Here is a 12,373-nt window from a genome sequence, read left to right on the forward strand (position 1 = left end):
AAATGAACCATACCCCTCGATTAAGGAGCGAGGTTTGGACTGTCAACTGAGGGACAAACATATTGATTTTTCCATTGGAAGAGCAGTACAGCACGTTGACACATCCGCTCCGTCTTCTAAACATTGTCCTCAGGACGGTCTCCTAAACACTGTCCTCAGCGTGGTCTCCTAAACACTGTCCTCAGGACGGTCTCCTAAACACTGTCCTCAGCGCGGTCTCCTAAACACTGTCCTCAGCGCGGTCTCCTAAACACTGCCCTCAGCGCGGTCTCCTAAACACTGTCCTCAGGACGGTCTCCTAAACACTGTCCTCAGCGCGGTCTCCTAAACACTGTCCTCAGCGCGGTCTCCTAAACACTGTCCTCAACGCGGTCTCCTAAACACTGTCCTCAGCGCGGTCTCCTAAACACTGTCTTCAGCGCGGTCTCCTAAACACTGTCTTCAGCGCGGTCTCCTAAACACTGTCCTCAGCGCAGTCTCCTAAACACTGTCTTCAGCGCAGTCTCCTAAACACTGTCCTCAGCGCAGTCTCCTAAACACTGTCCTCAGCGCAGTCTCCTAAACACTGTCCTCAGCGCAGTCTCCTAAACACTGTCTTCAGCGCGGTCTCCTAAACACTGTCCTCAGCGCAGTCTCCTAAACACTGTCCTCAAGATGGTCTCCTAAACACTGTCCTCAGCGCAGTCTCCTAAACACTGTCCTCAGTGCAGTCTCCTAAACACTGTCCTCAAGATGGTCTCCTAAACACTGTCCTCAGGACGGTGTCTGAAACACTGTCCTCAGGACGGTGTCTGAAACACTGTCCTCAGGATAGTTTCAGCAGCTGAATATGAACCCTCTGCCATTATGACTCATCCAACATTAGTTTTCTTTTAGTTCCTGGTACATAAAAGCTCTGTAGAAGACAAGGTCTTATTTCATCAAAGACAAACAGGTTTGGCTGGTTTTCTGGGTCTTTTGTATGGATGTCTTAAGTACTGTTTTCAGGATTTCATCGATTTTGGCAATACTGTTACAATATAGTCATGCAATATTGGCCTTTTTGAACTGAGGCCAAATTACAGAGAGAGAGAGAAACAAAAGAGAGAGATAAAGAGTGAGGGGGGCAGTAAAGGAGAGTGGGGGAGTGAATGCAGAAGGCCAGTGCGCGTCAGGGGTGGTGGATGCGCTGTGTGAAAACAGAGGAGACGTGCAGGTGTGAACAATGCAGCCAATGATCTTGCAGCCCACAGTCACGTCCTGCTGCAATAGGCCCGACTGAGTGTATACGCACACACACACACACACACAAAATCAAACTCATGCCCCCTTTGTTTCTTTCAGAAGACCTTTTCAGGCGTAAGACCTTTTACCCTCCAAGTTCAATATAATCAGAATCAGAGCACCTCAGCAGCCCTGCTCTGATTAATACCAGAATCCTTCCCTCTGTCTCTCCATCTGTCTGTCTGTCTCTCTCTCTCTCTCTCTCTCTCTCTCGTTCCCCCTCTGACCCTATCCCTCCCCCCGCGGCTGCTACATACCCTTGGGGAGACTCTGTTAGAGCGGGAAGTACGGGGCGACCCCACAGGAGACGCACGCACTTTTCATCACAGTGTCGGAAGCGGCGGCCGGGCTGCGGCAGGGAATTAGCGCTGAGCGGCGCGTTAATGGAGCGTTAGTCCCGGCGCCAGGGAGAGCGCTCCTTTATGTCCCCGTGAATGGTGAGGGGAGATAGGAGCCCCCCTCCCCCCCACACTCGCCGGCATGAGAGGCGGCTAATTAGGGGCTGCGGGAAGGCCGCGGACGTCGTGTTCCGTGCGGCCCGGTAATTGCCGCTTGCGCGGATCAGGACACGGAGCTGCAGAGCAGGGCTTAATAATGGGGGTCAGGCCTGAATAAGCAGCTCGGGTGATAACTCAGGCACGGCAGGACTGGCACACTAAACACGCTGAGCTCCTACGACAGAGACGCTGCCCCAAAACGCCCGAGTTATGCATATCATGAATATGCTAATGCACGATTATTACTCGTTGTGCAAGTGTGTCATTGTATCATGTGAGCGGAATGTGGAGAAGGCAAGCTGAGAGTGGTGTGTGTGTGTGTGTGTGTGTGTGTGTGTGTGGTGTGTGTGTGTGTGGGGGGGGGGGGTTATCAGGACACTTACCACACGGTCCCTTGCGCATCACCTTGATGCGTCTCTGCAGGTTGCACTGGGCTTTCTCCAGCTCACACTCATTGGAATAGGTGGAGGAGTCCGAACCACACACGGGCGCCACTACCGACGGGCACGCCATCCTCTTGCACATGCACTCGCCCTTAGAGGGGTCGCTTGGGTCCTTCTCGCACACGGCACCGAAGCCGCAGAGCTTCCCCCGGCAACCTGCAGAGACACGGGCTCTGTCAGCACCAGAAACCAGTCTGACTGGCCCAAAACACTCACACAGAACAGTCTAAAACATCCAAACCGCAAATGACATTCTTACATTTTGAATCTTAAGCTCTCTCTCTCTCTTTCCCTCTCTCACACATACACACATATAAAGTCATTCACAGTTGTAATGTAGACAAATGAATCACTCATCTACAGAGAAGTTAATGCATGCGCATTCACTCCTGAGGGAGTGGATTTACAGGAGTCTGCCTCTCATTCTACCTCTTACTCTTTCCAACTCTATTTTTGTCCTTTTTCTTCTCTCCCTCTCGCTCTCTCTCCTCCTCTCTTTCAATCTCTCTCTCTTCTTCCTCTTATCAGCACTTCTCAGGCCAGGTAGAAGTTGGAGGGCCATGACCGCTCTGTGGGTTCCAGTATCTGTCTGCCTGTTTCTGATCACTGGCTTTACTTCAGGCGAGAAACACATACGCACACGCACGCACGCATGCACACACACACACGCTCACGCAGACACACACACAGACACGCTCACACACAGACACGCAGACACGCACACACACAGATGCATACACATACACACACATACGCACGTATACACACACGCACACACGCTCACGCAGACACGCACACACACACGCACATGAACACACACACACAGATGCGTACACATACACACACACACACACACATATACGCACGTATACACACACGCACACATACACACACGCACACAGTGTCCTCTTTCCCTTCGTGACCTCCAGTGCTGACAGCTGAGTGTTCATGTGTGCGTTTCAGGTTTTTTCTCTCACTCCTTCTGTGTGTCCATCATCCTCTCTCTCCCCTCCTTTCTGTCTCTCTGTTGTCCTTGCCACCCTTCATGCCTTGACTGACACCCATCACACACCCATAAGGCAGTGAGAATAACATATAGGTCCCTGCGCAAAGTCAGACCAGTAGACATGTGTGTGTGTGTGTGGTGTACACAAGGCATAAGGAAAGCAGCTCCCTGCTTGTGTGTCTGAGCTCGATGCTGTCAGTCTGACATGTATACCTGCCCACTCTTGTTTTGCACACAGGGGTCTATCACCCAAGAGTCTGCTTGAAATTCAGAGGTGTGGGCTGCCTCTCCAGAACATGGCCTGAGACAACCAGCCTGAGGATGCACGGCTCCGCCCTAGGACGCACACACACACACGCACATACCAGCTTGGTCTACAAGGGCCCTGCACTCCAAGGATCTGACCAACCACGTGAAACTCCTCTACAGTCTCTCCCTTTTTCATCACAGCTGCAGCCTGCATCCTGTCCCAACATGAAAACCTGTTACCTACATGTCAATTTCACATGTGCACTGGACTTTCACAGACAGAATAGGTGCACCACATCCACACCTTCCCCCATATGTTTTCTTTCTCTCTCTCTCTCTCTCTCTCTCTCTCTCTCTCTCTCTCTCTCAGGTGAGGAAAGAAGGCATGCAGGCACTTGTCATGCCCAGCGTAGCACAAGGTGGCAAATGTAGCATGCAAAACTGCCCAGCCAAGTCGAGGGCCACGTCCACCCAATCAGCAGACAAACAGACAGACAGAGAGAGAGAGAGAGAGAGAGAGAGAGAGAGAGAGAGAGAGAGAGAGAGAGAGAGAGAGAGAGAGAGAGAGAGAGAGAGAGAGAGAGAGAGAGAGAGAGAGAGAGAAAGACAGAGAGAGAGAGAGAGAGAGAGAGAGAGAGAGAGAGATGGAGATGGATGGCAAGGGGAGGCCCCATGCTTGTGTACGTTCACGCTCGAGTAATATGTAGTGTTACTGGTTGACGCTGGTGATGTGTTTAATAGAGAGCTAGCTGAGGAGCGATTTCAAAAACACATCTTTCTAAAACAGCAGCAATCCGAAAGTGCAACAGAGTGAGAAAGAGATGAGAACAAAATGAAACGACTCTCCCCTGCAGTTTAGAGCAGGGCACGATTCTCGATGCATTTTATATATATATATAAATTTGATTTATGCCTGTTATAATTTAATCATCATAACACTTTGATCTTCAGACATCAACAAACTGCCTAACCCTACAATCAGTGCTGCTAATGTATATGTTATGAGAATTATTAATACATCTCTTTAATCTGTTTGTTGAGTCTGTTGGTGCATATATGAAATGTGTGATCCTATGGGATATGATCTATATATTTACACACACACACACACACACACACACACACACACACACACACACACACACACACACACACACACACACACACATTTCCAGGCCCTGAAAATATGGAGTAGAATATGACCGTTCCTGTTCCATCTCCGTGACGATCTCACCCCATACATTCCCAGCTTCACATTCATTTACCAAGCGTGTGGTGCCAGAGCCGCTAGCACTAGAAATATGTTGCCATGACGACAGCCCACAAGTCAATGGGGGAAGGAACGGTTGTCAGTTTGACAATGGGCACCTTCCACGCGCACAGTTTGGAGAGCAAAACGCTCAACTCGCAAACAACTTCGCAGCCCCGAGTGATTCCGCACCTACCCGGATCTTCCGGCTGCGGCTCTGCGGACGAGTTAGAAGGAAGTTACGACCTTTTTATGCCAGTGATGGAGAGCTGGCTTGTCTCTCATGAGAAGAATCCTATTTGGAGAACTCATTCCGCAAATCTAATTTTGGAGCAGAGCACCAAGGTTACAGCTAACGGAAGCTGCGTGCGTGAGTAATGGCAAGGGATTCTCCGGGGGCCGGACGCAAACGCAAGGCCCGCGCTCCCCGCCCCTAATGGTGCATCTGGAAAACAGCGCGCCGGCCGTCTCACGCGGCAGTTCGCACCAGGATCCCCCAGCTTCCCCGCGCAGCTCTGCTGCCTGCGTTCGGCTGTGTCGGCCCTAACCCAACCCAACCCTAAGCCTAACCCTAACCCAGCCCGTTGCTGGGCTGCTCACACCTGCAAGCCAAAGCACGTCTGCAGCTGAGACTCGGCATAACAGCCACGGAGTGCAATCCAATCTGGAGTCCCTTGCTTCTTTCCATCCGCCTCAGCCGTGCTCTTCCCTCGCTCCCTCTCTCCGGCAGTTCCTCCCCCACACACACCTTCCCGTTGCATTTCACCCCCTTGTTATCAAAAAGTAAAATGAACAGACAGAAAGACAGAGAAAAAAACCCCAAATAAAAGGGTGGGAGTTATTTTATTCGCTGGAGTTATAGATAGTGTAGCCTGTGCTGAGAGAACCTTCTTTTTTCTCACTTCCACACATAAAAGGCCCAATCAATTCAACTCTCTCTCTCTCTCTCTCTCTCTCTCCCTCCCTCCCTCCCTCCCTCCCTCCCGCGCTCTCGCTCTCCCGCTCCGGGCGCTGACCCGGCTTAAAGCCACCCCGACTTATTTACTGAGCCTGGGCACGGAGAGAGAGTGAAAGAGCAAGAGAAACAAACACCCTCCCACACAGTTCGGCCAGAGCCAGGTCAGGGTTGTAATGAAAAGCGCCCCCAGGAAAGAGAGGCGGGCCTCTGCACCGAACAGAAGCAGCGTGTGTGGAGGGCTCACGGAGCCTCCTTTAGTTCTGGCTACGGCCGTCGGTCTGTGGAAGGGCTCTGGCATGCAGCGAGGCGTTTGGGGGTTTGGGCGTGGTAGAGGAACGGCGGCGCTCGGGCGGGGTTAACGGCGGGCCAGGAACGGGCCTTGCTTCGTCTCCCTTCATCCACTGCACAAAAGGAAAGCAGCAGGGGCTCTGGGAGGATTACAACTTCCTGAAATGTACACGATATACATCACCGGCGCCTGGCAGCATCGCCACGCGGGACTCAATTATTCAAGACATCCGCAGAGAGAGAGAGAGAGAGAGAGAGAGAGAGGGAGCCTTTCACTGTTTTCGTGGTGCCCCCATCGCCAACCCTGTGCATGCGTTTTAAGCCCTGCCTCCACCCCATCCACACCGAGTTCACTTCAAGCATTAGTCCCGCTAGTCCCGTTCACCATCACTGCTGCGCTTCGAGTCGCATCCCATCCACACTCCTCCCCTCTCGCACCTTCATCTGTGCCCATAACAAGCAAAAAAACTTTTAAAAAAGAGAAAATATGGAGAATGACAGCAAATGAGCACAGAGGAGATGGCTGCTTCTTCTTCTACTTCTTCTTAAATTGCTAAGTGTCTTTTGGCCGATCCTGCGAACCTCTGAATCGCAGCAGCTTATGGTGGAATGGGGGGGGGGGATGCTGGGTAATGGAACTCTCCCGGTCTGGGGTCTCCTGGAGGGAGCCCAAGCTACGGCCAGATGGCTCGCTGCTCTATCCACAGCACCAGTGCAAGAGCTCCCACTCCCCTCCACAAATCTGCTAAATGACACAGCAGTGGTTGTTTTCCCGATACATGTAGATTACTCCAAATGTTCTCCATGGCTTTTTTCCTTTCGTTCTTTATCATTAAACTCGCATGACTGAGCTGGTAAGAAAGATTTTATCTTAAAAAAAAAAAGAAAGAACAAAAACAAAACAAAACAAAACAAAAAAAAACATATGGCAACAATTTATATCCAACAGCTTTGCAGTCTTGATTGCTGAATCTGGCAAGAAACCACACAGGCCATTTACTATGTGCTGTTTAGTCTAAAACTACTCCTGAGGCAATTTATTGAAGTCAACTATTTGGATTCACTCACCACTTGAGGAAAGTGATCAGTGATGAGCATTACAGAGAGCGCGGAAGGACCACGATGGCTGGTGCGGATGTGATGGCGTCCGTGTGTTACGGCAGAGGTCGGCGCGGCCGACAGATCCCCGAGGTGGCTCAGCATTCCCAGCCGAGCGGGCAAGCAAGCCCCCCGTCTCCGCCAGACAGAGAGCCCGGCCATCCCGCACGCCACGCTCCTCCATCTCTCTTAAGACCCTGATCAATACCCCTTCCCCCCATGCCTCCCGTCACCAATCAATACTGCCACAAATCACTTCAATTTTCTTTTTCTTTAGCTCCCACTCGCTCCTCTCACTGCCAAGCCGGACACACACGCAGAGAGAGAGAGAGAAAAGCCAGCTGTCACTATAAAATGTGACAACCCCCCCCCCCAACCAAAACGCGAGTAAGCGCAAAATAAAGCCCATTAAAAGCTGCGCAGTATTTCAGAATGAGAGGGCTCATTTTAGCTGCTGTCAGACACTCCCCCACTTTTTTGGGCTCCTTAATAACCCTAAAAGGTGAGCTCAGTTGATGATCAAGTTACTTCCTGGGAATTGAAACCATCCGTGCTGTCCATCAGTCAAACCTGTACAGGGTGAAATAAGGCACAATGCAATCTGCAGTTGACACGCACTGCCTCGCTGAACACAGGGAGGAACCCGGGGGAGCGTACCACGGAAAACACGGAGCCGGACCGCGCGGCGAGCAAGTCCGCGCTTCCTGACTGAATGAATCACCATAACAACAGACACTGACATATCTTTCTGCCTTTCTGCGCTACGGTTTCCTTTACTGTCCTGTAACTTGCGATCGTATCTCGCGTCAGCATTACATTAATGCCTCTAGCCCAAGTAAAGACACAAATAAGCATAATGGAGTTGCAAATTGAGTGCGGAGCAGGAGCCAAACGCTTGAAAACTCTCAGAAAACGTTTCGTGCTCCGCCCCAACGTCGGCGTTTTCAGCTGCTCATTTATACCCTGCTTCTGTTGGCAGCGCCAGGCACAGCTGGCCTGCGAACAAGTGTTGCGGAACACAGTCGGGTGTTTGTAGCTACGCAGGGACACGCCCACATGTGGCTAACAGCCCTTCCTCCCTGAAGCTCTGCCGGCAGCCAAACAACAGCCTTCCATTCGGATACACGGGACGCCACCCCTTGGAAGGAGGCCGCGCAATCCGGCATAAACGTTTCCCGAAATTTATGATCCGAAGTAACGGGTTTGTCCCACTAATTTAGGCTCACATCAAAAAAGCCATCTCCGCGGGGTCCGAGGAGGGATTTAATCTGCGGCACGGACACACCGGCAATGGCCCTTCTTACGCCAATCCCCATACTTAATCCACGGGGCAGAGGGGCCCTCTGCTCCCACGGACAAAAGGATTTAATCAATCCAACAATGCAGCTCAGCTCTATGACCTGATGATGGCAGCTTTTAGAAGAGGCTGCTGTTGTGGGATGTGGCTAAAGCCAGGGCTACCGCTAATGATATCGCTATAAAGTCTGTGATCGGAGAAATGTCGGGGGGTGGGGGATCTGAGCCAAGCTCCAGCGTGAGCGAGGCGAGGAAGATGACGAGCGACGGCCAGGATCAGAGCTCAGCTCTGGACCAAAGCCCCCCTGAGCCGCGCCCCGGTCCGCCCATGCAGCGCACGTTAAACCCAATTGCAGTGGCAGACTGTGGCCTGACCCCATCTTCCTGTCCCAACAATCGACTGCTCCTGCCCTACCCGGCCCCGCCCGGCCCCGCCCGCCTTGGTGGGGGCGTCGCTACAGCAGTCCAGCACTCTGCAGCAGCTGCGAATGGGAGCACCTCAATTCCCCGACAGGTTTCCACCATGTAAAGAACAGATGGAGCACTGCGCTCTCACCAAACCAGGTACATTATCTATTTACTGCCCTCTGATGGAGAGACACAGCCAGGAAGAGGTGGAGAGAGAAATAGAGAGAGACAAAGATAGAGAAACAGCACCCTGCCAGTTCCATTACCAACAGATTTCACCTTGCTAAAGTAAATAAATAAATACATACATACATAAAACTCCTCCTGTTTTTTGGAGACAAGTGTGCTTTCTGTGCCTACACAGCCATGAATTCCAGCTTAAACGAAGCCTAAAATAAAGTGCATCTGACATAATTAGCAGGTGCCCCATAGAAGACGAGGAGCAGGCTAAACCTTTCACACCGGCTTTCCAGAGCAAACTAAACCTTTCGCGACGGCTTTCCCTAGCGCCGAAAATACAGCAAAAGGGCAGCGGTGAAATGGGGCGCAGTAAAAAAAGGAACTCGTCTGGGGACACAGAACTTTAAGCATGTGATTTGTCTCACCACCCCCCAAGAGCACAGACCCAGAATGCCTTGCAAGGATAGGTGAAGAGAAGCAAGACGAAGGAGGGTGTGGAGTGGACAGACAAGGTCTGACAGACACCCAGAAGGCCCGGCGGGATCAATAATGGCTGCTCTAACAGGCTCGGGCGGAGCGCGAGGAGAACGGCACACTGGAGATGAGTCTCTGAGCCCCCATCACTCACATCAACAGCATCCTCCACTTCCTCAGTGCATCTGACACTGTGGAAAATCTCTCTCGCCGCCAGTGGATTAAAAGATGCCCCAAGGAACAAGGTTTCTTCGGGGCTTTTCCCGAGCTTCTCTCGCTCTCTTTTTCCTGCTGTTTCCTACTCAGTACTATAAAGTCACAGAAAAAGGACTGTAATGACTGTAATGACCTGGTGTAAAAAGTCCATAAGAAGCCAGAGCACCGGCCGCGAACGCCGGACACGGTCGCATATTGTAAACGTCTGACGCTCCATTACTCGGTCGGAGAGCCACGTGGTTTCCAGAGCCAGGGACGCCTGCGGCTCACCGTGCGTTTGGCGAGCCGCTTTTTAGGTTCCTGCACCCTCAGGCTGCTGTGTGGTGGTATATGCAGCCACCGAAGAAGATACCAGACACTCCGCCCGCCCTCTGCGGCTGTCCCGGGCTTGGCGGCACTCCGAGCCCTACCCCAGAGGCGTCGGCCCAGGCAGGCGTGAGGGGAGACATTAGCCTGGTTCGGGAGAAACCGCCATGGGCGGAAAGGACAACGCAGTTAGCCTTCGCTCTCCATACATCCCGCTCTCACACACCAGCTCCCATGATGCCACAGTGACAGAGAGGCCTGCTTTCTCTCTCCATGCCTTCTCACTCTCCCCCTTTCTCTCTCTCTTTCTGTGGCAATCCTGCACACCCCCCACCCCACCCCACCCTCCAAAAAAAGAAAAGGCTTCATTCATGGGTGTTTTGCGTACTGTAGCAATCAGACAGAATCCTCAGAGCCTAGGGCTCGGCTGTAGACACAATAGGAATGTAATGACACGAAAAGAGGCAATTTTCTAAATGGACCGTGCACTCTCTCTCTCGGCCCATATAAAAATGCATCCCTCTGTAAGGCGCAGCATGTGTGGTGGTGGATGACGGAGAGGATTGTGATCTGAGTCACAAATGTGCCTCATCTCTACACCCTCCCATCCTCTCCCCCAAGGCGCAGTGGAGTAATTATGAAAAATTAAACACATCCCAGGCTGATTAGGCCAGCCTATTAAAGGAAATACCGATAGGGATAATGTCAGGAAAAAATTAGATACAAATTATATTCCATGAGCAATCTCCCAAAGATTGACTACAGAGTATAGTGAGTTAATGGATTTCCAAGCACCAAGTGTCATGTAATATGCAGGAATCTGAGGTGATTTACATTAAGTGCACTTGAATGGGGCATTTTATCCCTTTTCATTGATTAATGGGACTTAGTCAGGTAGAGTGAACGGTGTTTCAAATGTCCATCGGAATAAATGTTAATTCCTCAGTAGATACAAGTGGGTTACCAGTGAATTGGACCTTCCAAGCCAAGGTGCTGGGAACTGCCAGCAGGAGAACATGCAGCAGTGGTTAGAGAGAGCAAGGGCATCAGGAACGTGGGATGATCCGGTCTTTGACTGTACGACTGGCATGAACTCAGTCCTCCAAATAAACCATGCTCTGAGCGAGCTCACGGAAACAGCGGAGGGGATGGCGAGGCTGAGAGGCTTAGAGAGAATGAAACAGTTCGGGGCTTAAGCTGAAAACTGGGAAGGTGGGAAGGGCTGTTGGCCTCCTGCTGTGCCTTAGCAGTAAACCTCTGCCTCATATTCTCACATTCCACACCTTCCCAGTGACAGCGAGGGGTGTCCAAATTGCTCTTTACTTCTCTGCCCACTCACATTCATAACATCTCTCCCTCTCTCTCTTTCTCTCTCTCTCAGTCTAAAATGATGTCATTCTTCCTATCCACCTCACCTCGGTAAGGCAGATCCTCCAGGCGACCCCCTCCCTACCCCGTCTGCATGAAGGAGGCTGCAGCTGGGGTCGCCCCTGGAGACCCACACCTGGACCTCCACCCAAACCCACAGCCACCACGTGAACCCACACAACAGTCTGCATGGGGGGAAGAGAAGGGGTCGCTAGGGTTCATCTGCCCGGGAGCGAAAGGTCGCCATGAATTGTGCACGAGTGGACTGGGCCAAAGGTCGCCATGGCAACGTGTTCCCAGCCCCGGCTGGGCCTCATCTGTGCAGTGTGACTAGCTGGAAGGGCGGAGTGTGGAGGCGACTTGCATACATATTCATCAGCTGCAAATCTGCCACACTGGCTGATGTGAAATTGGAACAATTAGAAATACTTCTCAGAACAGCAGGTGCGGGAACTCGGTTCTCAACACGCATGCAAACGGGTGGCGCTGAATTAAGTAAACGGCATCCGAGAAGTAATGAATTTATGCTGACCGGGAGCGAGTGCACGCATACGTGCATGTGCAGAGTTCAGCCAAAATACCCTCAGCCCAAGTTCTGCGCTGGCTCTCTGCAGCCAGCCAAACACTATGGAACAGAAACACTATATTCTGGCCTCTGATTCAATTGCTAAAATCTAAGCACACATAGCCTCTGTTATTGATCTGGTCCCACAAATCTTTCTCCAAGACTGGTTTAAACTGCCTGCCTCTCAGTACAGTGGCCCTCTGTCAATACGTTGATCTGAAAGTCATTGTGGGTATTTATTACATTGAACCAATCAGACATCCAGATCGATAGCACATAACTTAGCATGAAGAACGGCTCTGGTGGTCGGGGGTGTCCAAAGAACACCGAAATTGGGCAGCTGATCGAAACCGCGCCTGGTGCGGGGGCTTCACAAGTCGATGTCCATTTCTGGCTCTCGTACTGGCTCGGTGCTAAAAGGTAAACGAAAGCACTGCCGCAGTTCCAGAGCAGCAGCATCGACCTGAGCCTGGCCTGCCTCCACTTCCTGAGGCGGAGGCTGCCGTGAA

At 51.6% G+C, this 12,373-nt stretch overlaps 1 protein-coding gene across 7 annotated transcripts in view; it reads right to left on the reverse strand.

The window, feature by feature from the left end:
- agrn (agrin) overlaps nt 1-12,373 on the reverse strand; it is a 154,630-nt gene that overhangs the window by 62,214 nt on the left and 80,043 nt on the right. For all 7 annotated transcript variants that reach the window (XM_035522440.1, XM_035522436.1, XM_035522437.1 and 4 more), the window contains one exon: nt 2,144-2,359. In XM_035522440.1, the coding sequence (XP_035378333.1) occupies nt 2,144-2,359 (216 nt within the window). The remainder of the gene's footprint in view (nt 1-2,143; nt 2,360-12,373) is intronic.

Source organism: Electrophorus electricus, chromosome 24 (genome assembly GCF_013358815.1).
Source record: "Electrophorus electricus isolate fEleEle1 chromosome 24, fEleEle1.pri, whole genome shotgun sequence".
Classification (NCBI taxonomy): domain Eukaryota; kingdom Metazoa; phylum Chordata; class Actinopteri; order Gymnotiformes; family Gymnotidae; genus Electrophorus; species Electrophorus electricus.